General features: G+C 41.9%; 1 protein-coding gene across 1 annotated transcript in view; it reads left to right on the top strand.

Annotated features, from left to right (window-relative positions):
- The window catches only part of LOC137645461 (myoneurin-like), a 153451-nt gene that overhangs the window by 87043 nt on the left and 39592 nt on the right, over nt 1-26816 (top strand). The window contains exon 6 of the mRNA XM_068378266.1: nt 13718-13824. Within this exon, the coding sequence (XP_068234367.1) occupies nt 13718-13824 (107 nt within the window). The remainder of the gene's footprint in view (nt 1-13717; nt 13825-26816) is intronic.

Raw genomic sequence — 26816 nt, 5'->3', positions numbered from 1 at the left:
CTAACCTTATGATAGGACCCCTATATGCTCTCTTCATCCCTAGCCCTAGGGCTTCCCTCTGGTAATCTTGTACTCTATTACATGTGATAGGACAAGACTCCTCAGAGTACTGTATCGCCTCCCCACCTAAGGGAATGACCCCTCCCTTAGTGTTGCGGACCTTAAAGGTAGGATCACCTCCTTTAAGCTGAATCGGTCCTTGACCTTTTCCTTGCGATACGTCTTCTCCCTTCCTTGATTAGGGTCTAACAACCCTAATCCAGGTTAGGTTGGGAAGGCTGGTTTATGTACCTTGCTGAAATATACGTGTGCACCGTTTTTCAGTTGGTCCACCTACTATAGGTTAGGGTGAGCATCTCCCTTCCTAGGTGGCCGCTCTGGTACATAACCCATCCTTTCTTATAAGAAGACCCTTTCCCCCCCCCAACCTATCTCTTGCCTAGCCTAACCTACCAGTAGGTTAGGCTTCATATGTCTCCTGTCCTACACTCCACCCTAGGCTGGAGTGCTGGACCCCGTGGTGCTCCCAGTGTTGTCCGCTCTGATACATAGACCCTCCATAGTGCTATGGAGTCAGTTATCATTTGGTCGACATGAAGAGTCTCCACCCCTTCTTTGGGTACACCCTGTCCTCTCTTGGACTGCCTTAGCCCCCGGCCATTGCGGCCCCTGCTTAGGATGATAGATTCACCTCTATCATGGTGGTACCTTTTCCAGAGGTGTCTTGACTAGGCTAGTACAGCCTTGCCATCCCACCTCCATCTTTGGTGCTTGCCCCTTGCCGCCTCTACCCCGGCATCACCGCCGCTACGGGTGACTTCCTTATCCTTGCCGCCTTCCCCCGAGTGCCGGGGGATCGCCGCCGGCCGCCGGCTTACCGCCGTGGCCTCTCCATTCCCTCATAGCCTCGGCACACTGCCGACCCCTCCCGGAGTGCCGGCACTAGCAGCCGGCCCCCGGCCCCGGCTATGCTCCTTTATCCTTACCCCTGTCACCCTCCGGCTGCCGGAACCGCCGCTCCTTGCCGGCGGCCGCCGCTACCGGCTGCCGCCACCCTGGCTTCTTTTGACCATAGAATGATCATTCTTGAATGCCAGAAACTCTGCTCGAGCGGCTTCCGGCGTGCCGGGGGTATGCCGGACCCGTCCGGAGGCGGCAAGATGCCTTGCACCCCTTCTCTCAGCTATCTTTACTAGCGATAGCTCCTAAAAACCGCACCTAGACGGCTTGTTAACGCAGACAAACTGGTACGGAATCGTACATTTTGTTCAGTTTTCACTCTGTCTTCTTGCGTGTTTCATCTTTCCAGCACGCTACGTGTAATTGGCACGTCTGGTTGCCGGAACCTTACTAGGATCTCATGATCCCCAGACTTTCTTGATAAGATTTCAAGCCCAGTCTATAATATGGTTATTCTAGATGGAATTCCCATTATCAAGACACCTTCCATGGAGGCCTACGGCCACCTGGGACTGTCCGATTCTACGGCAACCAGCCGGGCGGGTTACACGAGGCATGCGTCTGTCTCCTTTCACCCACCCTTCTGTGCATCACAATTAATTTAAGTTAATATTAACTTGTTAATAATTAACTTTATATACGAGCCATATTATGACTCTACAATACTCATCGTCTCTTTCCTTTACAGGAGGAGTACGTCAGGTGTGACCACGACTTCTGCGCGGTCCGTCGGCCACACTTCTATGGACACACGGCGTGTAGGACACACGCCCCTTGTGCTCACAAGAGAGGGGATCTCAAATACTGGGGCCCCACCACCTGTTCGGTCTGCCAAGAATGCTTACAGAAAGCATTCTATGATTCTCCCTCAGCGGAGATTCGGGACACTGCTCGGGACAACCTACGCAAGTGGGTACGTGACTTTCAGAAGAACGCCACTGGACCATACCTAGCCACAGAAGAAATGAGGTCTTTGCTGTTCCCAAAGGCCTCTCCAGACTCAGTGGTCCCAGTCGAACAGATCCCCGTAGTCCAGATTACAGTGGAACCTGATGTTGTCATGGCTCAGTCCATGAATGATTATCACCTGGATTCAGAACATGATGAACGCATGTCAGAGATCTCGGAGGACACCGAGAAAACCCTTATGGCCCAGGGTGAAGGGGAGGATGATGAAGAAGAGGACCGGGTTGTGTATACCGAGTCCGATAAGGAGGATGCCCCTCCCTCCATCCCCCCTCCTACTCCTACACCGACGGAAGTGTCTCTCCCATCTACGTCCTCCACCACGACTCCTCTACCTACGGCACAGGATATGATTCGGCTCATTGAATCCGTGATGGAGCAGAAGCTCCAAGAAACTCACCAGATCATTCGGTCGATGGGAGGTTCCAAGGAATCTCGCAAAATCTCCATCAAGGACCTCCCCACATGCTCGAGCGACAATCCGTGGCGATTCGCCGAGCATATGGTCATCGCTGACGACAAGATCTTCGTCAGCGATAAGATCGGTTCCATACCCCTGGAAGAAGTGGAGTTCTTCCCCCGCTTTGAGGCGTATCCGGACTGTTACGTCCGTCTACGTTCAGAACCATCCTCAAAGGAAGAGACCGAACCGAAGGAGAAAATAGTGTTCGATCTCTCGAAGGCCCAGGCTATGCTTGCCAAAGCGCTTAAGAGCAGAGGCTTTACCTGCTCTGGACTTCCGGCTCTGAGCAAGAAGTACCTCACCTACGTTGCGCCGATGAAGTGGTGATACCCTTCACGGAAAAGGCCTTCGCTGCCTGCTTTAAGGCTGTAGAAGAAGGGAAATCCTAGATCCTGACGTTGCTGGACGTCAGTTTAATGAGGACCTCCCCAAGCTAAACGATCACCTCCTTCGTAGGGAACAGGAAACGAAGGAGAGGCTGGCAACATCTCTCACTCTCCAGGTCCAGATGGACGTAATGGCTGGCGACACCAGAGTCCCTGACCATTACATGGTCCTTGCCAAATCTCATATGGCAACCTTAGTCAAGGATCTGTACCACTTCATGCGAGCTCGTAGAGCCTGCAGAGAATTCGTGTTCTCCAGTGCCACTGTCAGACACGAACCCCGGAAACTGATTTCCTCCAACATCTGGGGCAAGTACCTCTTCCCGTCTGATCTAGTGAAAGAGATCACAGACAAGGCCGCATCTGAGAACAGGAACCTTCTCAACAAATGGGGCATGTCTAGGAAGAGAAAGCCCTCTCAGGATGACGGTCCTCAGCCTAAGAGGAAGCAGTCGAAGCATAGACCCCAGCAACGTCAGCACAGACGTCAGTTTCCGGCACCCGCTACTCCCCAAGTGGCCGCTCAGCCGCCACAGACCTTTCAGTTGGTCCCACAGCCGGTTTTGTCCTCATCACCGGCCTTCAACCCCGCCTTCGAGCAGCACTCCACTACCTTTCGTCCCAAAGGTAGAAGCTCAGGCAGGGGTTCCGGCAGAGATTCCTCTCGCCGGCCCTCCAGAGGCAGAGGAGGACAGGGAGCTAGCGGCCGAGGCAGCAAGTCCTCGGGACCCCAGAAGCAATGAAGTGCTTCCGGTGGGAGGAAGACTCCGCTACTTCCAGGATCGTTGGACCTTCGAATCCTGGGCACACAGCATCATCAAGAAAGGTCTAGGCTGGAGCTTGGCGCAACCACCCCCAACCTTCCAGCAATTCTTCCAACGTTCAACCCCCCTCCTGGAAGAATATGTGCTAGACCTCTTGAACAAGAAGGTGATAAGAAGGGTGAAGTCCACAAGGTTCCAAGGGAGACTGTTTTGTGTCCCCAAGAAAGACTCAGACAGACTCAGAGTCATTCTGGACTTATCCCCCCTCAACGTATTCATATCGAACAACAAGTTCAAGATGCTGACTCTTCACCAGATCAGAACCCTCCTGCCTCGAGGGTCTTTCACGGTCTCGATAGACCTGGCGGACGCATTCTGGCACATACCAATGAACCATCACGCTTCCTCCTACCTTGGATTCCGACTCCAACGGAAAAGCTATGCCTTCCGGGCCATGCCCTTCGGACTCAACGTGGCCCCTCGGATATTCACAAAGCTAGCGGACGCAGTAGTACAACAGCTCCGCATCCGAAACGTCCAGGTGATGGCCTACCTCGACGACTGGCTAGTGTGGGCGCCCTCGCCCGAGGATTGTATAGAATCCTGCAGAAAAGTTACCCAGTTTCTCGAACACCTGGGATTCCAGATACACGCGAAAAAGTCTCGCCTATCTCCAGCTCAGAAGTTCCAATGGTTAGGCATCCACTGGAATCTTCAGTCACACCGCCTTTCCATTCCAGCAAAGAAAAGGAAGGAAATAGCAGGGTCTGTCAAGCGACTGTTAAAATCCAAACGGATCTCAAGACGCCAGCAGGAACAAGTTCTAGGCTCTCTACAGTTCGCCTCGATCACAAACCCAGTGCTTCGTGCACAGCTAAAGGATGCAGCGGGAGTCTGGAGACGTTCCGCATCCATCGCTCGAAGAGACCTCAAGAGACGGCTCCCAAGCAGACTTCGACTTCTTCTAAAGCCGTGGTCAGAAGCGAGGGCCCTAAAAAGGTCCCTTCCTCTCCAACACCCACCTCCATCTCTCAACATCCATACGGACGCTTCGTTGGAGGGTTGGGGAGGTCACTCCCACCAAAAACAGGCTCAAGGCACTTGGTCTCCCCTATTCAAGACGTTTCACATCAACATCTTGGAGGCCATGGCGGTTCTTCTGACGCTGAAGAAACTCTCCCCGCCCCCGTCGATACACATTCGCCTGACCCTGGACAGCTCTGTGGTAGTGCGTTGTCTCAATCGCCAGGGCTCAAGATCGCCCAAGATAAATCAGGTGCTCCTGACAATCTTCCGTCTGGCAGAAAGGAAGAAATGGCACCTGTCTGCAGTTCACCTACAAGGATTCCGCAATGTGACAGCGGACGCTCTATCTCGGACAAACCCGATAGAGTCGGAATGGTCTCTAGACGCAAGATCATTCGCCTTCATCTCTCACCGAGTCCCAGAACTCCAGATCGACCTCTTCGCAACGAGCGACAACCATCAACTTCCTCGATATATAGCCCCGTACGAGGACCCCAAAGCGGAAGCGGTGGACGCCATGACCTTGGATTGGAACAGATGGGCCAAGATTTACCTGTTCCCTCCCACCAATCTTCTGCTGAAAGTCCTCTCCAAATTGAGAACCTTCAAAGGGACAGCAGCTCTAGTGGCTCCCAAGTGGCCCCGCAGCAACTGGTACCCCTTGATCCTGGAGATGCAGCCAACGCTGATCCCCCTCCCGGACCCAGTTCTCTCCCAGCAAATACAGAAGTCGACTGTCTTCGCTTCATCATCGAAAATCAAGGACCTTCATCTCATGATTTTCTCACCCTAGCCGCTAAGAAAAGGTTTGGGATTTCGAAGAAGAGTCTAGACTTCCTCGAGGAATACAAGACCGAATCCACGAGAAGGCAATACGAATCGTCTTGGAGGAAATGGGTCTCCTTCGTCAAGGCAAAGAACCCCTCGAAAATCACTATAGATTTTTGCATGTCCTTCTTCATTCACCTTCATGGACAAGGCTTGGCAGCCAACACGATTTCTACTTGCAAATCGGCCTTGACCAGACCTTTGTCATACGCCTTCCAAATAGATCTGTCTAGCGACATCTTCAACAAACTACCGAAGGCCTGTGCCCGTTTACGACCGGCACCCCCTCCGAGACCAATCACTTGGTCTCTAGACAAAGTTCTCCACTTCGCCTCCAACTTGGACAATGATTCATGCCCTCTTAAGGACCTGACTCAGAAAGTTATATTTCTCTTCGCTCTAGCTTCGGGAGCCCGAGTCAGCGAAATGGTGGCACTATCTAGAGAAGAGGGACATATCGTTTTCAACGATTCAGGAGACCTCTCCCTCTTCCCTGATCCGAAGTTTCTCGCAAAGAACGAATTACCTACCAAACGATGGGGCCCGTGGAGGATATGCCCCTTGAAGGAAGATGCCTCTCTATGTCCAGTAGAGAGCCTTAAGGTCTATCTTCATAGAACTTCAAACTTTGGTGGAGGCCAACTCTTAAAAGGAGAAACATCGGGCAGCGACTTGTCACTGAAACAATTGAGAGCAAAAATCACCTACTTCATTCGCAGAGCGGATCCAGACAGTACACCCGCTGGTCATGATCCTAGGAAAGTCGCTTCGTCTCTGAATCTCTTTCAGAGTATGGATTTCGAAAGCCTCAAGAACTATACAGGCTGGAAATCCTCGCGTGTTTTCTTTAAACATTATGCGAAACAAGTGCACGAAGTGAAACATTTTGTGGTAGCCGCAGGTAGTGTTATGAAACCTGCTCTGAACTCTGCTTAGAACAGTGAGTTACTAGGGACTCTAACTCGTCGGGTGCCTATGTTGACCCTCAAGTGATACGTAGTGAAGCAGAAACCACCTTGTGTTTTCTTTAACTGTTCTTACCTCAGGTGAAATGTCATAGTAGATTACCACATGAGTGCTACATGCCACGTGCATGACGTGTGTTACATAAAGACTAACGTTCCGTAGAACGAGTGCCTACTAATACTTGATTCTTCCCTTTCAGACTCAAGAGCACGCCTTTATGACTATGTACATTTTTATCAATGTAAATGTTTTTTACTATTTATTGCATGACATGTATTGATTTACCTGCAATTATATAATAAAATGTCTATTTTATTACTTGTGCGTCTCCCTTGCTCCTTTCTTACTATGAAATATACTATTTGTCATAGTTTTATTACCCTTTATTCCTGGTTAAGGAAAATGCCAGGATTTACTCCGGGCATTTATTTATATAGAGCAAGTAAGTCTCCTTAGCGAATACTTACTCAATTATGAAGATGAGTCAACTCCATACACGAAGTGTTCAACCACCACTTCTTTAAGTTTGTTTCGACGCGAATACCAAATCACTCTGACTTATCTTATGGATCTCATTGTTCCTTCAGCCTATATGAATAGCCTTCCCATGACCACTTTGATCTTAGCATAGCCCGTGGGGACTTCCATGCCAGGGGGGCAGGAAGGCAACTGCCTCACGGTAGCTCTAGTATAGACCACTATGCTTTCGGCTCAATGTTTTAGCACTCACTTATAAAGGGAAAAAGTCTACCACGATACACTAATTCTCTGGTACTCTTCCATCAGGACGCCATGGCTTGAGCCCAAAAAACGGATTTTGAGCGAAGCGAAAAATCTATTTTTGGGTGAGATAGCCATGGCGTCCTGATGGACCCACCCTGTCTGTTATCAGGTCCCGCCCTGCGCCGCTGTATCATGGTGATGAGCGAGCTCCAGACTTTCGGAATGAGGATGGACGTGACGTCATCAAAAGCAATGGCGTCCGTCTGTTTACATCGCGAGTACCGATATCGCCACATCTAGATTGGCTGCGGCTCAGCTCCCAGCCACTCCCTGTCCGCCATATTGAAGAGTTAACTCTGAATGGGTGCAGATAGCTATGTGGCACGTCTATACATGCGTGTCCCCTGTTGATACACGATGTCTTAAGGGGAAACCCTTAAGATACTCGCTCCAGAAGTTAGAATTCTGTGATAACCTGTGGTTTAATTCTCTGGGAAAATCCTAGTAGTGATTACCCAAGGAAGCTACCAAAAAGGAACCTTCCATCAGGACGCCATGGCTATCTCACCCAAAAATAGATTTTTCGCTTCGCTCAAAATCCGTTTTTTAGCTATGATTGAAATGGATGTAGACTCGGCATTATTTTTTCGTTTCGTATTTAATTGACACTAAGAAAACTAATTTTAGTTTCTTCATCTAAATGTAAGTATTGTATAACACGGAGAGAGAGAGAGAGAGAGAGAGAGAGAGAGAGAGAGAGATGAATCAGCTGTTGTAATCAAATGGCGTGTTTTTGTTTCATGAGAATTTCATCGCCACGACTATAACAACAACATACTGTACTGAACTTTACAGTATTATACAGACTACTGTAATATGATAAAGTAAAATATTTGTAATCTATTTTATATGAAATGGGGCTATTTTTTTTTGTTTAAAATTTACATTTACGTATGTAAAACAACTCACTCTCTCTCTCTCTCTCTCTCTCTCTCTCTCTCTCTCTCTCTCTCTCTCGTAAATTGTTTTCCGGCTTTGCTACGTATGTATGATTTTATATAGATACGGTAAATAATATTTGTAATAACATATTTTATAAAAGCTTTTACTGTAATATCATTATTTATCACTTTCATCATGCGCGTTAAATGCCTTCGTTTGTTTACTGAGCGTACTTTATGACGCCGTCGTTTCAGGCGGCGTCATAAAGAAAAACATTTCATTTGGAAGTCCTAAGAAAAATTAAGTAAAACATTGGTAATAACAAAATCAACATACTGTACTGAATAATCAATATAATCGATGCAAAAACTAACCTATACACAGATGTGTAAATGCGTTTGTTTCTTCATTATGATCAGAGGTAAACGTAAACAAAACATTGGTTGCCATTTTTTATCGTGCTTTTTGGCGTGTTTAGGAAACGCATGATATAAAATCGCCTTTAATATTTGTGCCTGTTTTAGTTTAGGGTACTGTAGTACATGTATTAAGTGTTCTGTACATGAAAGGGTAGTTTGTTAACAGTACTATGTACAAGGGAAGTTTTAAAAGTCTGAATATACATGTTGAATAAATAGGTAAATATGGTGTCACTACTTCGCGGATTTTCACCTATGTAACAGTGTAGTGTGGTATTTTCTAAGGACGTCTCCGAATGCAGTGACCCGGCCTCCATCGCAGGGTAGTCGTCCTCCTGTGAATACATCTTCGCCGTTCAGATGTAGATGTCCCTTGCTCCCTGCGAGATCAACCTATTGCGGCCTACCCAGAGCTTTACTTCGGTCTTGCTCCTCTTCGCTGAGGACACCGCACTCCCTCATTCTACGTTTGCAGCCGGCCGAGGGAGTACTTAGTCTGAAGCATGTTCCTGTGCCTGTCGGGGAACACGTTTGCCTTCCGCAGGTTTGGTTGTTCTTCCAAGTGGTTTGTCATCAGCTATTAATTTTAAATAGTTTTAATCTAACTTTTCAATAGCACTAATGATGCCATACACTTTAGTTCTGCGATGGCCGCTGGCGGAGGGAGTGCATAGTCTGTAGCATGTCCCTGTACTCCCTGGGGACACCTTTCCCATTCGGGTGTTAAGATGTTCTCTCAATGTTGCTTTTCTTTTCATTCTTTCTTTGCTTTTTCCACAGCGCCAGTGATGCCGTACTACTTCGTTCGCCTATGGCAGCCGATATAAGAAGTGCGAAGTCAGATGTTCCTGTTCCTGGGGAAGTTGCTGCTCCTGCCCAGTCACCACCTTCTTTGCCTTTGCCTGTGCCTGAGCATCTCACTGACGACACCCTTTCCTGTACACGGGTTCAGTTCTCTTCAGAGCAGTTGTAAACAAGAACTCTTCGGAGTGACTTTGGAGGAATCCAGAAATGAGCTTCGGCTACATTTCACAGGCAACACTCGATGTCAACCTTCAATTTGAGCTTAGCTTGTTGACGGGAAGCAGAAAGTGCTGCCCGGAGGTTTGTCTCCAGGTGTTGAAACTTTCCTTTCCAAGGGAGAGTCCCTCCACTAGCTACTGACAAGCAATCTTCCCAAGTGCTGGGAGAATTGCTGACACCGGCAACAGAGGTTGGTCGCCTTTCCCGTCCTAGGGAGAGACTCCCTTCACCTGTTTGATGTCTTCCTTGGTGGGATTCCTTTGGCGGGAATTGGATTTGTCCATACCTGCCCTTGCTCTTGGGAGTAGACTCGTCTCGCCCAGCAGTTTCATTTTGCCTTTAAAAATTTTCTCGCCCAGTAGATTTGTCACGCCCAGCTGACTCGTCTTGCCCAGCAGATTTGTCACGCCCAGCTGACTCGTCTCGCCCAGTTGACTCGTCTCACCCAGCAGACTCGTCTCATCCAGCAGACTCGTCACGCCCTGCAGATACGTCAATCCCAGTCGACTCATCTTGCCAGGTTGACTCGTCTCGTCTAGCTGATGAGCCTTGCCCAGTCCTGCTGCAGCTATGCATGAATACTTGTCAGCCCGATCGCCTGTCAGCAAGCGATCCTTCATGATCGCTCATGAGCTCCCAATTGCCCGTCAGTTTGTGATTGCCTACGATTGCCCGACAGCTCTTGATAGTCCACGGTTGCCCGTCAGCCTGGTATCGCCCTTGATCACTCATCAGCCCTCTATCATCCGTAAGCTAGCCATCGCCCTCATTTCTCCCATCAGCCCACGAATCTCCATGAGCTCACAATCTCTTGTCAGCTCACCATTACCTATCAGCTCTCTTCCAGGTTCCTGGTGTTCCAGCAACCTCTTCCAGCATCTAACGTTTTCCTCTACTCATGATTGCCTGCACTTCAGGACCTACAATGAGGCAACACAGACCAGCTCGTGTCCAGTTTCTACTCTGTTCTAGTCTATTTCTGCCTCTGCAAACAGCTCGTCTCAACCTCTAGTACAGGTAGTCATTGACTTACGACATATGCAACTTATGACTGTTCGACTTTACAACAATTTTTTTTCAGAGTGATAACGTCACAAGTCTATCGGAAATACTATGCTAATAGGACAAATATTTCCTTGAAAATAATCTATTTTCTTGTATAAAAAAATAAACTGACATAGGCGCTATAAGCAAATTTTCGTGAATAAATACTACACTAGAGAGGACTAACTCCTAACCTAAAAAGTTACTGCCTCTTGCCACGAGCTGGTGCCCGAGCTGTTGATTAACACAGTAAATACTGCCTAATATTGTTTTTACTTGGTTACTACAACAGTTTATAATCATATGTACAGTGTACAGTTCATTCGCACACATGTATACTACGCGCTGGACTCAGTAAGGTTACAGTACAGTATTGTGCCAAGGTAAATTTTACCGAGTCGTCATAATCCGTTACTGTTCAGTATAACAAAAGTTGTTCCTATCTAGTAATACTGTACTGTAATCTAACACTAACTGATACTGTAGTATATATTATAGTAATATATTTACTGTACAATAATATTACTACTGTACAGCTTAACTGTACTTACTGTAAGTGTTCTGTGTTTTCGTTTAAGACTCGTAGCCTACGCCACTATTCTAGAAGCATGATGCAATGACTTATGTGTTGTCTCCTGTGCAGTATGTTATCTATAATTTCTTAAGCAGAAATACAGCTTGTTTTATAAATTAAAAACTTAAATACCTCTATAATAATTGTTTCTTTCAATAAACAAAAACTGCACGAGAGAGAGAGAGAGAGAGAGAGAGAGAGAGAGAGAGAGAGAGAGAGAGAGAGAGAGAGTGTGTGTGTGTGTGTGTGTGTGTGTTTTTATATAGCATAAATTTCTATGAATTCTTCGTTATTGCTTAAGGAGCCGTAAATTTCTATGAATTCTTCGTTATTGCTTAAGGAGCCGACAATAAGTCACGCTGTAGTGGCTTGCAGACTGTGGCCAAATGTAGCACACAGACTGCCTAGCGTCCGTACGCTGATCACACTCAAACGTTCACTACACGAAATATAAAAAACAGTGGAATACCCAGAAATCTGGGCTAAAAGTAAACAGTCAAGAGAACTAGACACTTGGCACCACCCCTCAATTTTTTATACTGGGCAAGGGGACCCTGCTAGAACCTCAAATTTCCCTATTATCTTCTCTTGCCTTGAGCTTGCTTAATAAACAGGTAGTGAAAATCAGGAGAAATAGTAAATAGCTCTGTCTTCTTTAGTTAAGGTCTCTTCAAGCTTAAGGAAACTTAAAGAACATTATGAGAAAAGGAAAACATTTCTAAGCTGTTAACAGGACACGGTGTAAAAAAATATATTGAAAGAGGCTTATGTATCTTTATCATGTAAGATTTATATGAAATCTCAAGCAGACTGGAATGGGATTTTGCATGATCTTTTTGGCTTGAATTGGTTAGATTGTATTCCTTTTCAGTTGAAGCATAAACTCTCTGCGCAAAAGATCTAAGCTGAGTGTAGTTATTCCAGGTTAAATCTTATCTGTTACCCTTCCAAAGATGATAGGCCTGCTTCTCCAAATAAGCATGTCTACATTCATCATGGAACCCTGGTTTGTCCTTTACTCAGTACCTTAGGACACGAACATGAGAAGGGATATGCCTATCAATTATATTGACTAGATTCTCAATCAAAGGGGCAACAGGATCAACACTACTATACAATTGTGACCAATTCAAGCCAAAAGCATCATGTAAAATCCCATTCCTGTCTGCTTGAGGTTTCATATAAATCTTACATGAGAAAGATACATCAGGAATAGGCTGCTCAGTCTTTACTACTATTGAAATTAAGGCATGATCAGATGTCCCAACTGGAGAACCAACCTTACTTGTTATAATGCCAGGGGAGTCGGTGTATACGAGGTCCAAGTAGTTACCAGACCTGTGAGTAGCTTCACTTATGATTTGCTCACAGCCTGATTCAGAGGCAAAGTCTAAAGCTCTTAAGCCATGACGATTGGTAGGAGAAACAGAATTTAACCACTCTCTATGTTGAGCATTGAAATCACCAATAAAGATAAAAGAGTCCTTTATATCATCATCTTATATCTTAGCCATAATGGTAAGAAGACAGTCGAATATAAAATCACCCATGTCAGGATTCAGGTAGATCGAACACAAATAGAAGTTGTTATGCCTGCCACAAACTTTTATCACCCGAATCTCATGACATCCACATTGATAGCAGGACTTCTGAGAAGCAGGGTACTCAGTCCTAATATACATCGCCATTCACTTGGCCCTAGCGATGGCATCGCGTTTCAACATTATTGGCTTCTTAAAACTTAGGAGCTTAGATGAGTGCCTCATATTAGAAACCAAAGTTTCAGAGCACAAAAGAATATCATACTGTCTGGACACAACTGTAAGGTCTTGAATATTTGCATGAAGACCACGAATATTGCAATGCTGTAGACGACATTGACGAAATCCAGGACGTACTGGTCCTAGATTTTGCTCAATGTCTCCAGAGAGCATAAGAATTAATGGTAATAAAAAAGATGAATTATACTTAAAAACCAAATTAACAAGAATGATAAGAACAACATGTACAGAAATCTAAATAAAGTGATTGATCAAACCCATAGACTTTAAAAAAAAAGCTGCACTTTATTAAACACAAACAAGAGACTATTTTTCTTATAGAAGTGTAGTTTAAAATGTGAAAAAAGTTAGAGAGAGTTAGCTTCTGTGGAACGTCTGTGTTGTTTAGTATACGAAGCATTCCCAAGTTGTAATTTAACTTGAACTTGGAGGTTGAGATTTTTTATAGTGGGATTCAGCGTACAGTACTTGAAGAACTGCTTGTAAATTAAAGTTACTGTAGATTTGTTGTTTTCCTCTGCCTCTTCCTTCATTTCCAACATTCTGATAGCCCTTTGTCTCCATTTTCCCAAAGTTTGTAATTGTTATCTTTGATTATTTAGTTTAACCAGACCTCTTGAGATATATCAGTTATCTCCCATAGTATTTGTTTTTAAAAGTTTTTAAAGATTTTGACAAAATATCTTTTAATTGACATTTTTAGAAAACTTGATAAAAACAGATAGTAAAAGCTGAAACCTGCACAATAAATTTATGTAATTGTTAGTGTTGAACTGCAGTCTCTCCATAAAGGGAGCAGGTCATATGGGCTATTCTTAGAATATCCATTGGTAAATTTTAGACGTCTCTCAGGAAATGATGCAGAGGAAAGGGTAGCTGATGATAGAGAACAGTTGACTACTACATCTGACAATGAGGAAGCAACCGAAAGTGCCAAAGAAGATGGATCTTCTGAAAAGGTATGATATGGAAATTTTATTTGTTTAGTGTGCTGTTGGCTGTAATTCCAAAGGACGATATGTAAACAGACTGATTTTTGATATAACAACTTAGTGTGTTTTCTTTTATTCTATCTGATCAGTATGCTTTGTGGACTAGAATAATTTCAGTTCTTTGTATCCCAGCAATACAAAGGACTAAACCAAGTTTGAGCTGAAACACGTAGTTGTATATTTTGTACTGTATATTAGTTATATAGTTGTTGAATGAGAAAATCTTTGCATTATTGATGTTCCATTAGCAGCCATTTAGGGAGAATTTTTACCATCAAGGGAAAATCAGTCTTATCTCTTGTGTTTTCATATTCATATTGTCCTACTATCAGTGGTATGGAGACCAGCAATATAGTACCTTAAATAAAGGTTTTTTCGTGGAAGAAATAGAGCTCCCGGAGAAGAAAGTAAAGTGGTAGTAGGAAAACTGCAAATAAAACACTGGTGAAAATTGGTGTTTACTTTTATTAATTGTTAATGCGGATGATTACATGATGGGTACTCAAATATAGAAGCTTAAGAATGTCTTAGAGAGTTTAATAAATTTTTTTCGTAATATTATACTGCACTTATGAAATAGCTTTCATTATACTGACCAAGGCAAATTGCTGTTTGTGTCAAAAGGTTTATTCCTTGGTACTAGAAATAGCAAGTTATCATAATCCTTTCTATAACTATATCTGTTCATATAGTAACAATGATAAGAAACATGCTATTACATCATTTTAGTTGTGCAAGGCAATGATAGTTTTTCTAGGTTAATCTTTTGTATGTAATATTTTGTGTTAATTCACCACTGGTTTCTTGACAAGTGAATCCAAGGAGATTTGAGTATTAATCTGTTCTTTGGTTGGTGACTACATTAAAAGCAAGTTGCAGTAGAAACTGTTGACTCATGGGTGGGTAGGTCGTGTCATAGTTTGAAAATGTAGACCATGGCTAGATTAATGGACTCATCTAAGAATACCTACTACTATCCATAAAGGGTTACCAATTGGCTCTCACAATACTGTACAATAAATCTCATTGATGGAGAGCATGTGACATTTTCAATTCTGGTATTATAATTAATTTTCGTCATAGATAGAATTTTGTGTTTGTTCCTATCGAACTCTGTATTTTGTAATTAGGATTGCTCAAGGTATGCTTTGTGTCTTCTAGGTATGAGTTTTGATTATTTTCAGCATAATAGTTCTTGTTCCTACATGACTACAAACCTTTTGTCCCTTAAAATAGAAAATATCTTCATCGCAAGTTGGAACGACCATTGAATTCGTTAATGAGGTATTTAACAACAGATGGTACACGTGGACAACTTCATTCATGTCAAGTATGGATGCATTGTTGTGACCTATCCAAAGGCTGTAATTCTCATTCTTGTTTCTCATAGAAAGTGGATAATTTTTTGGATTTAAGTTGAAGGATGTTACTCAATTTTATTAATGTAGTGGAAAGGGTGATCACTGCAACCAAATTATGGCAAGACCGGTGGTATGCCCATGCGCTCTCTGCACTCCTTGTAGGGGGCATGACTGTTCACAGTCATCCCCATGTGTGAGTGCAGGTTGAGACTTCCCATTAAGTGGCAAGCTATGCTTTTCCGATGTTATCCTTGGCAACCCCCAAGATGATGGTCAAGAAGCTTTATAGCTCGTTTCTCTCCTCATTTACTGTAGTTCACCTACTACTGAAGCTTGTGTGCATGTGCCCATGGGTTGGTTCCCAGGGAGTATGCATTGAGAGCGAGAAGAAGTCTGATTTTCGTCATCAAGTTTTTTAGGTTTTGGTGGAGTGTGTAGTTCCCTCACCGATCACTTCTTACCAATAGGCGCTGGAAGCTCTATTGTTGCCGTTTAGGCTGCTAATGACAAGTTTAACCCAGGGAAAGCTAGGTAGGTTTTGCAGGTAGGCCATCGGTCTTTTTTTTGAGAGAGCTGGTAGCAAAGGCTACTTTGACCCCAATATCCCATGTAACAGTAGATCTATTGATGACCTCGGGGATTTCTGGTGTGATACCAGTGCCAGTGACCCAAGTGTCTGTGACCTCAGTACCAGTTGCTTTATTGGTGATCCTCACAGTGCGCCTTTAAGGGAGCAACTCGGCCCCATTGATACAATGCAATTTTGGTGTCATTTCAAACTTAATCTACTTTTTTATGTCTTAATTGATTTCCATTATTCAAAAAGTATTTTAAAGATAATTTTATTAATTAAATGTTTATAGAACAGATTTTTTAATCTCCCCTCATTGTTTTATATATATATATTTTTTTGATATTGACAATGTTTGTAAAGATTGCCATGTTTCATAAGTTTTAATAGTACTGTATTGCAAATCTGGTATATAAATTCTTATGTATGAATGGTAAATATTTTTCCATAAACAAAAAAGTAGTTTTGATTTTTCTCTGGAAATTTCTTGTTTTGAGATGTTAGCCATTAACTTTATTAGGGGTTAGCTTTGGGGTTTTATGAATAATTATACCTCATCCCTAGGGACAGGACATTATCATTACATTTTAGGGTTATTTATTAAGCAGTGTAGAGCACCACCCCTCAAGTTCAGAAATATATATGCTACATTTACCAAATGCCTACGTAGTCATGAGTGAGACGTTACTAGCATAATGTATTTTTGTCTGCTAACCTTTTGGGGAAATTTTACTCTTCACGCATACTCAACTGTTGTCTTTGATACTTCATACATCTTTTAGCATAAGCATAAATATAACATAAAGATTTTAATTTATAAACAAACAGACAAAGATATACAGTACTAGCCTCCATTTTTTTTTTTTTTTTTTTTGTAGCGATCAGCTAAATAACGGATTTTGAGAAAAGCGAAAAATCTATTTTTGGGTGATATGGCCATGTCGTTCTGATGGAAGCTTCCTTTAGACAGCTTTCTAAGGGATATTTGGCTACAGTGATACTCCCAGAGAATTGACCACAGGTCTCCAGAATTCTAACTCCTGGCGCAAGTATTCTTAAAATAATTCTTAAGGATATCGCATGATATCAGGGGACGTATTTCTTGATACGACACATGGCAATCTTCACCCCGAATAGAGTTTTCGCTTTGAGGGGAAAGAGCAGCGAAATTGAAGGGGAGCCGTTATCAAGGTTACCCGGTGGATTCCCTCCCAGTACTACTACGGCGCACTATTCCTTGTTGCAATTAGGCATGGATAGCCGCAGATAGAGTAGTTTCGGGTGGGGACTTTGTTCCATAGTTGTATACTCCTTTTAGAAAGGAGGGAGGGTCCATCAGGACGACATGGCCATATCACCCAAAAATAGATTTTTCGCTTTGCTCAAAATCCGTTTTTTGGGCTCAGCCATGTCGTCCTGATGGAAGTTTACCAGAAAATTGCTTGAAAATACTATATCTGTGGGTTTGTATAAGTGCCTTTACCTTGATTCAGATTTTTACATGGTCTCCCAGACCAAATGAATATGTGACACTACCGTTATTGTCATATCCACTAAGTTTGGAACTAACTTAGGGCTTCCTGCCCCCTGCAGGAAATATGTCAATACTGACTATAGAAGTGTCAAGGTTGTATTCGTGGGAACAAGGTGGAATTTTAGCTATTACCAAGTTGTTCACACATAGGAATATATTCAAGTATTTTTATTTTAGGAAATTAAAGGAATCCGAAAAAATTTATTCGATTACTTGTAGGGGGAGTGAGACGCAAATACATTTCATGTATTTATTTGTGTAGACGAAAATAAATACAAAAACAAATGTATTCAAAATAGAATCCTTTACATAAACATTTTCAAAGTATATATATATATATATATATATATATATATATATATATATATATATATATATATATATATATATATAACCTGTAAGGGAAGAAATATATATTAGTACATCGCAGTTGCCACTCAAAAAATGTGAAATTATTAGATTGATTGCACTTAGATAGTTGGATATGTTTTAACACTGTGTACGAATGATTACACGGCACTGGTGTTATTGGTTAGATTCTACACCTATAAAGAACAGTCCAAGGATCACCATAGTGATCCTCAATAAAAGGTATTACACTCAAAGATGCTAATACCTGTTCACCCTTTACACTGTAAAGTCCTAAACAGTTCACTGTTCATCGCAGCACTAGACGACAGGTTTTATAACACTACCTGCCGCCACCACAAAGTGTTTTATTTCATGCACTTGCTTCGCATAATGTTCATAAAAGACTCTAGAAGATTTCCAACCGGTATATGAACGGAGTCTATCAAAGTCCATATGCTGAAAGTAAGTTCAGCGAGGAAGCAATTTTTCTTGGATCATGACCTGTCAGGATCCGCTCTGGTGGGTAGCTCGTTTTTGGCGAGAAAGGTAGGATCGGGAAAAAGATTCAGTTCTCCCTCTTCTGTGAACTGAATATGGCCCTCGTCTCTAGATAGGGCCACTATTTCACTAACTCTAGCCCCTGAGGCTATAGCGAACAAGAATATCTCTTTCTCTGTTAGATCCTTTAGGGAGCAATCTTCGTTGTTCAAGTTCGAAGCGTAGTGCAAGACTGTCCAAAGACCATGATATGGGCTTCGGAGGGGTTGCTGGTTTAAGTCTAGCGCATGCTTTCGGAATCTTATTGAAGATTTCATTCGACAGGTCCACCTGAAGGCGTATAGAAGAGATCTAGTCAAAGCTGACTTATACTTAGTTATTATTGTGGAAGCCAGGCCTTGCTCATGAAGGTGGATGAAGAAGGACAGGCAGAAGTCCATCGAGATTTCTGCCGGCTTGTTTGCTTTGACAAAGGAGACCCACTTCTTCTAAGACGATTCATATTGTCTGTGCAAGAAGATGAGAACTGCAGGATTGCATTATTTTGGAGTAAATGGAGAGCATGGTGTTGTAAACAATTACCTTACCCTTTAACAAACAAGAAGCTACTATTGTACTTGAATCAAATTCTTAGTAACATATATACATTGGAGGAAACTATACAAACCAGTTGTCCACCTTCTGTCTTGTAAATATTAGAAAAAAACAATCTCCAAAAATTGATAAAAATGATTGTACCTAAAGTGTATTGAGCCATGGGAAGAGGCCATAGTTACTACCCTTATGAATGTGAGAATAATGACATATTTGCTCAAGGCTCTGGAATCTGGCCATGTATGCATATATTGGGTTCTACATATACAGTACATGCTTATCTACCAGCTAACCGCTTTTATTCTCTTGGAGAATGGCTGAAGGGCCTTGGGCCTTTTTTTTTTGTGACCATGCAAAGGACTATAGTGATTTTAAGTACTAACTTGTGAATTTTTTTAAATTTCTGACCTTTTGAACCTAACTGGAAATTGTCTTTAGAAATTTTGTTGGATATCCCATTGTCACTGGGTACATTATTGATTTTTTTTCTTTTCATTTTAATGTAGATGTACCTCATTTAAATTGAAATGTAATATTTTATTACCTCTTTTATATGATGTTGCAAGTGTTTTTGTTCATGAAGACTCATATTTATATGAATGTAAAATAAACTCCCAACTAGCTCTTGACTGAATTGCTGTTGTAGTGATTGCTTTTGAATGGCCAATATATGCGTGTTGGGATTGATGTGAATGCATTGTGTTTCAGGGACTAATTGAGAAGTGGAAGACAGTAGATTTTGGTGCATGTCTTCAATGTAAATGGTGCAAATTTTCATCTTCGTCAGAACAGGAAATGTCTGCTCATGTCTTTAATCATGCACCTCATAAATGCCCTGAATGCGGCCTAGGTCTTGCCCGTCCAAGTGCATTAAACCATCATTTGAAAACTGTGCATAATCTAGAAACAAATGTGGATAAATATCAAGAAAAGTCATATTTATGCATTACTTGTAATAAAACATATGCTTCCGCTGGTGCTCTTCATAGTCACAGAATAAGTGCCCATTCTGGTAAAACGTTTTCTTGTAAAGAATGTGGTCGCAAATTTAACCATCCAAAGAATCTTGCCAGTCATGTAGTCAGGCATGCAGAAAGAAAAGTCAAGTGCACAGAATGTAATGCTTTATTTTATCTACAAAATGAGTTGAACAAACATGTTAATCAAGTACACCGAAAATGTCGTCCTTACTTTTGTGTAGACTGTGGAAGGTCTTTTGTTCAGCGTTCAGTCTTAAAACATCATCGAATGGTTCACTCAGACCATTGCCCTTTGGTTTGCCCATTATGTGGAAGAACATTTAAGCACAGGAATGCATTGAATCATCATTTGGAACAAGAGAAAAAATTAGGTTGCCAGGAAGTACAAAATGTTGGTGATGAACAACACGGGGGTTATGAAAATTTTGTTGATAGCAAGGCATCCCAGACACTCCAGTATATGCAATGTATTGAGAAAATCCAAAAATCTGATAAGCCTAAGAAAAGCATGAAACACCATTGCTCTAGTCAGTTGGGTGCTGAAGAAACTGGGAAGTTTGAAGCCGTGCAGTTCAGTTCTCCTACATTAACCCCATCACTACCATTGGAATCAGGAGACACATCGAGTACCTTTAATATGGTATCACAAGAAACTGTCAGTTACCAAGATATTGAACTTTTTGAAGACTCAACATATGTAGAATCATTCAGTTTAGAGAACTCATATAGGAATTCAGATGATCATGTAATGTTAGTTACTAATTTAAATGATACAACTGGAATTGCTACTTATGTTTTAGACAAAGAGGCAGATGATACTTTAGAGATTGGCAATTTTAAGACCCAGACTAATTTATCAAGCTTAAGCAATGAGCCTGATATAATGGAAAACATAGAATTAGCTGGGGCGAAGGTGCCTGGCATCTCAAACCCTGGAGAGGGTACAAGTGGACTGGACTCAGAGGCTGTAGTAACGCAGTATATTAAAGGAAACATCTCTGACTGTTGTGATCTTGGAGATGACTTTATATCTGTGTATGATTCTGTGAATTGTGATGTTTTACCTAATAAAAGTTCATCTCATAATAGCAGCATTAGCTAGTTAAATCAAAATGAAAGATTGTTTTCTATTATGTGCATATAATGATTGTTAGATTTTTCTGATTGCACATATTTGAAATGTTTTCTTGGTTGAATGAGCAATATGGGGAAAAATTTGATTGAATTAATCTAAAATAGTTTCTTGTCTTGTAAAAGGTTAATTATTAATAATTGTACTGCACAAGATATATATTTTTTTTTTTTTAGTCATCCATATCCTTTATGGGATACGGTAATAGGACTTGATTAGGAGGGAAAATTCTATGTTGTGTTTGGTGATATTCCTATACTGTACATTCCAAAGGTTATGATAAATTTGTGAAAATTTTTGTCAGTTTTGACTATTGATTATGTATTAGTAATTATGCGATTGTTTCAATTGTCCTCATAAAAAATGGACATGGTAGTTGCCCGTGTCTTTATATCCATAGATAATTTTTAACTTTTGAGGTTTGTATGATATGTAAGCTTTCATTTAAATGGCAATGAAATATAAAAGTGTGGGTCATATCATTATTCAAAAACTTTTCTCAGCCTATTGGTATCATTTGCCAAGTAAACACTAAGGTTATTTTTATCTTTATAATAGTTACAGGGAAATGGTGTAAAAGTTTTTATACATCCCTGTGCTTAGTATATATCAGTTATTTTATATAAAGGTAAATTAAAAAAGTATGATAGTTATTCATGGCTGTGGTAGTTTGCATTATTTGTTCAAAGCTCTAAGTAGGATTGTGTACTAGTTACTAGTTTTCAGAATTATGAAATCTGGAAACTATACTGGCCCTAATGTGTGTGGGCTCTTGCCTTATATACAATTGTTAAAAAAGTTGTATCTTTTCCAAAGCAATTGATAATATAATTTTTATAATGAAATTCTTTATTTCAACACTTACTTGAAATTCATATGGCTAACATCTTGAGGTGAGAGATTCTCAACCTTAAAAATAAAACCACAACCGGTTGGTAGTTCCATTCGCCTCAATACTGATCCATACAACCCCAAATTCCAGAATGGTTTCTGTGTCTAAGCACTGCTGACATTACTATCTCTGTGTTTTTAATCTAAAGAGACATTAAATCCAACCTAAAGGGAGGTAGGTGGGAGATCATATGTATTTCAGGTAAGTATTTAAATAAAGATTACTTGTTATGGAAATTAGGTGTATTTTGATTTATTTGAAATTTATAATGCTGACTACCCCATTATCTTAGATGGAAAGATACATTAGTTGTGAATCTAATTCAAACATAATTTATATAATAAACTGAAAAGGAACATTTTCATCCAGTAGCTTTCCTTTATAAAGTACAATTTTCCACCAAGAGATGCAAAATCTTATCTGAGTGCATGATTTGAATACAGAAGAATATGACATAAGGTTCATACAATATCATCAAGATCCAAATCTATTAGCTTTCCCCTTTTTAGTGTTCCACTTCAGGGTTAAAGGGTATTTGTGGAATTTGATAAATCAGGACTTCTCTGAGCGTGATTTGGGTATAGATAGCCATTTGAATGCCTTTGTTAGGAATCACATACACCGCACGTGTTTCACATGTACAACACACAAGAATGAGGACAGTCAAGAAGATACTAAACCGAAACAAAGAGCCTTACACATCCTACTGGAAAACAAAGTTCAAGGAAAAGAAATAGTCATTCTATAACTAACCTACTTAAAGTAATTAGTATAGAATTAATTGAGTAAATATAGTTCTATAGTATTACTAAAATTTAATAAAAATACTTTTAGAACGTTAAAGGACATGAACCAACGCCTGAATTGCAATGTCGTTAGGTTACAATAATAACTTTTAACTAAAGAAATCTAACCTAGGCCCTTTGTATCAATAGGTGCAAGAGATGATGATGATGATGAAAGAGAAATATTTTATGACATGTAAGTGATGTATTAACTAGGATATGATTTGGAACATTGTCGGGAAATATACATAAACACCAAAAATAGATGGCAGGATCCAGAAAACTGAAATGCAACAAAATATCACAATTGCTGTCAACGCAAACTTTTCTTTAAACAGAGGGAAATAAGAACTATATTGTTCGTGTGCATTAATGGAAGCCTTCTCAAAAGGAATGAGATGCCAACTATTGAGAAAGGTCTCATAGGAAATTGGACATCACAAGAAAGATATTTTTAGATTTCCCCACTGAGTACTGTATCTCCTCTCAGAATATAGTTATACAAGGCTTCTTTTGGGCTCAGCCATGTCGTCCTGATGGAAGTTTCCTTTAGGCAGCTTTCTAAGAGATATTTTGCTACAGTGATACTCCCAGAGAATTAACCATAGGCCTCCAGAATTCTAACTCCTGGCACGAGTATCCTTAATATAACTTTAGGGAAATCGCATAATATCAAAGGATGTATTTTTTGATACGACACATAGCAATCTTCACCCCGAATAGATTTTACTCTTTGAGGGGGAAGAGTGGCGAAATAAAGGGGAGCCGTTATCAAGGTACCCGGTGGATCCCCTCCCTGTACTACTACGACGCTTTATTCCTTTCAACGTAGCATTTAAGCACGGTGCTCTCCCACGTTTCTCTCGGTGTTGTTACTGTTTTTAAGGAATATTATCATGCAATCTCCAGCATCTTCATCCTGTGGAAAGTGGAGTATTTAATCTTTCCTGTGTATAATTTTTAGCTCCCTTTTCACAGTTAAATTAACATAATTTAAGTGTGTTAAGTGGAGCATTGCCATCCCCGGAGGCTGCCATTTTAGGACCGCTGTCGCATGCCATAAATGCTTTATTTAGTTAGTAGTGCGATGTTCCCGTTATTTAGCTATAAAGAATTTTCTAGCTAGTTAGGCAAAATTATACTAGTGAAGATCACTATTACACATTTAATATTTCCTCTTCCGAATAACGTTTCTTTCGTATACGATAGGGCCTTGGTGGTATCACTCGTAGCCGAGATCCCTACTCGAGTTAGGCTAGCCTAACCTGTTTTAGTATACTGTACTTTAGTAACTTTAATCCCACCGTTTAACCTCTAGTATCATTTCTATTAATTCGGTCGGGGATGTATATATCCCCTAGAATTATTGGTATAGTTCGATACGCTTCTCTTTTAGAGAAAAGAGGATAAACCCTTCTTCCCCCGAGTGCCGCCATCCCAGGCAACAACCCTATCTTCTGTCATCGCCAGTGAGTAGTTAACTCCGGCTTGACTTAGATAGTATTTTACCGTCAATCTTCTTTGCCGGCGAGTATCCCAGCCTTGAAGTATGACAGTAACTCAAGATGTATTGTCTTGTAGCCGATAATGTCGTCGACAGAGGAATAGTTGTTCCTCTGCCGGCTTCGACATTGTCGGGAAAGGAAGCTAGGCTTCCCTAGTCTACAACCGAAAGTGGGCAGCAGAATTGCTGCCACCTTTCTCCCTTATGGACTAGAAGACATGTCTTATATCTGGCAATGTCATCGGCAGGGGGATTGTTATTCCTCTGTCGCCCATGATGGGGCCGGTATAGGAAGCTAGGCTTCCTTGATTTACAGCCGAAAATAGGAGGCATAATTGCCGCCACCTTTCTCCTCTGTAAAATATAAGACCCTTTCCCTTCCCCTTTTGTCCTTTAGTGCCGGCCTAGCCGTCACAAATGTCCTTTGGCCGGTATTCTACAATCATCCCCGCTTGCTGGGCTGACTGGGTTACCGGCCGGGTTCCTACAAACGGCGGTTAGGTTACCACCTCAACCAACTCCCTAACGGAAGCAAAGCTCTGGTAAAGGTTGAGCCGGCCCTGACGGCTGCCGGTGGGAAACCCATTATACTGTTGAGAATTCTTCAGTCCTCTCTTGGACTGCCACCCACAAACCCTGTAACCAGCAGTACAGCCAGCAACATAATTTGTGGGTGGATGGAAGCTAGAATCAATGTATTCCTCCCCTTCCATTTGAATTCTCATTCTGGGAAGAAGGCTGTTGAAGGCAGTAGCCCCTAAACTCCCAATCATTGTACTAAACGATAATAATACGGGAGTCCTTCCCATTCTTTCTCTCTCCCTACCAGCTAGTGCCATCAGGTATTAGCCTAACCCAGTAGTACTGTATACCGGTAAAACTACAGTATAAGACAATACAGTAGCCAGTATTCCTGCAGTATAACAATACAGCAGTTAGAAAACTACAGTATATAATGATACAGTAGTATAGAATTTCCAACATACTCTGTGCATCCTTTCACTGTCTATTGTTGAGACCAATTAAAATGTTGAGTTGAAGTATTCCTTCAACATCCTGATGAATCCTAGATCATTGGGACACCAATTATTACCATTCAGTATTAATATTCTACAAGTGGTGGAGTTAGTGTAAATATTCACTGACTCCGGCTCTACGTACGAAAGTTATTCCACTCTGTATTTTCCCTTATAAGGAAATTAAAAATATTAATATTGTAGGAGGTCACAGCAATTGTTGGAGAGGAAACACAGATATGTGTCTTTCCTACTTCTTTTATAGCTTACTATTCTAAGCTGTTGTAAATAATAGTAAGTAATACTCTTGTTACCCATGTATATTTATATCAATGATATAAATAACCTTATACTCATTTCACCCTTTTCTTTCCTTACTGGAGGAGCCTAAGGTAAAGTGTGCAGTTGTGTTCTGCAACCACAAGAGTAAGGACTTTTGTGGGCATACGATGTGCAGGTCTCATGCCCCCTGCTCCATCATATCTGGATCACTGAGGTATTGGGACCCGAAGGGTTGCACCATCTGCTCGGCCCTGATGACCGAGGGATTTGGTGAAGATATCCCTGAGACTACGTAGTCAAGGGATACAGTTAGAGAAACTCTTCGGAGGTGGGTAAGAGGGTTCCAAAAGAACTCTCCGGGACCTTACCTGCCTAATGAAGCTACGAGATGGCTTCTGTTCCCTAAGGCCCAATCCGACGTGGTTGTGCCCCAGTTACAGGTCAAGCTTCCCTTCATCCAGCTGACGTTAGAGGCAGACATTAATAAGGCACTGGAAGGCATGGACATCCATCAGTAAGGGATGTCGGATGTGTCTACCGACACCGAAAAGGACCTTCTACAAGAAGATCCTAAAGAAGAGGTGGCTCAACCACCTATGGAGGAAGAAGAATCCGTATCGACGATAACTGAAGACCCTCGGTTTTCTGTGACGGCATATCAACCCGTGCCCACAACTTCTTCAGCCCCAACTCCCCATCCTGATCCGCTGATAGCCAGGAGCGAGGCGCTCCTAGAGTCATTTCAACAGATAATGGTAGTGTTTTGCAAGGAACAATAGGAGATTAAGCAAGATCTCAAAGAGACGAAGAAGGAAGTAAGAGAAGTGAAATGCCCGGGCACTTTCAAAGGCTTTCCTAAGCCTGTTAAGGTCTCTGACTTACCTCAATGCTCCAAAACCAACCCCTAGAGGTATACGGCTTAACCTAACCTATCGGCATACCCAGAATGTTACGTGTGAATGCGGATGAACCAGCAACTCGTGAGAAGACGGAACCGAAAGAAGTCTTGGTGTTTGAGCATGACAAGGCACAGGCTCTCCTGTCCAAGGCCCTAATGGGAGCTGGTTACACCTACTCCAAAGTTTCAGCTTTGAGTAAGAAGCATTCTACCTTCATTGCTCCTTCCTCCAGAGCTTTCCCCTTTTCGACCAAAGCTTTAGACTGTGTTAAAAGCAGTCGATGCGGGCAAAACATGCCCAATACTAGAGGAATGCAGACCATTATCTCTAGCCATACCTACCTGCGAGAAGGAATGGAACGAGGTTCATCTAACCTTCTCAGTCTCTAAACTGGATACGGTGATAGCAGGTCAACAGTTCAATGTGAACCTTCCAAAACTGCCAGAGCATCTTTTGAGAAGGGAACAGGAGACATAAGAAAGACTAGCCACTTCTTTGTCTCTTCAGATCTGTATGGAAATGTGTGCAGGCCTTTCCAATACCTCAGATATGTACATGGT

This window comes from Palaemon carinicauda, chromosome 8 (assembly GCF_036898095.1).
Source record: "Palaemon carinicauda isolate YSFRI2023 chromosome 8, ASM3689809v2, whole genome shotgun sequence".
NCBI classification, from domain to species: Eukaryota; Metazoa; Arthropoda; class Malacostraca; order Decapoda; family Palaemonidae; genus Palaemon; species Palaemon carinicauda.
Note: the sequence above shows the minus strand (reverse complement) of the source record. Positions and strands in the feature narration are given on the sequence as shown.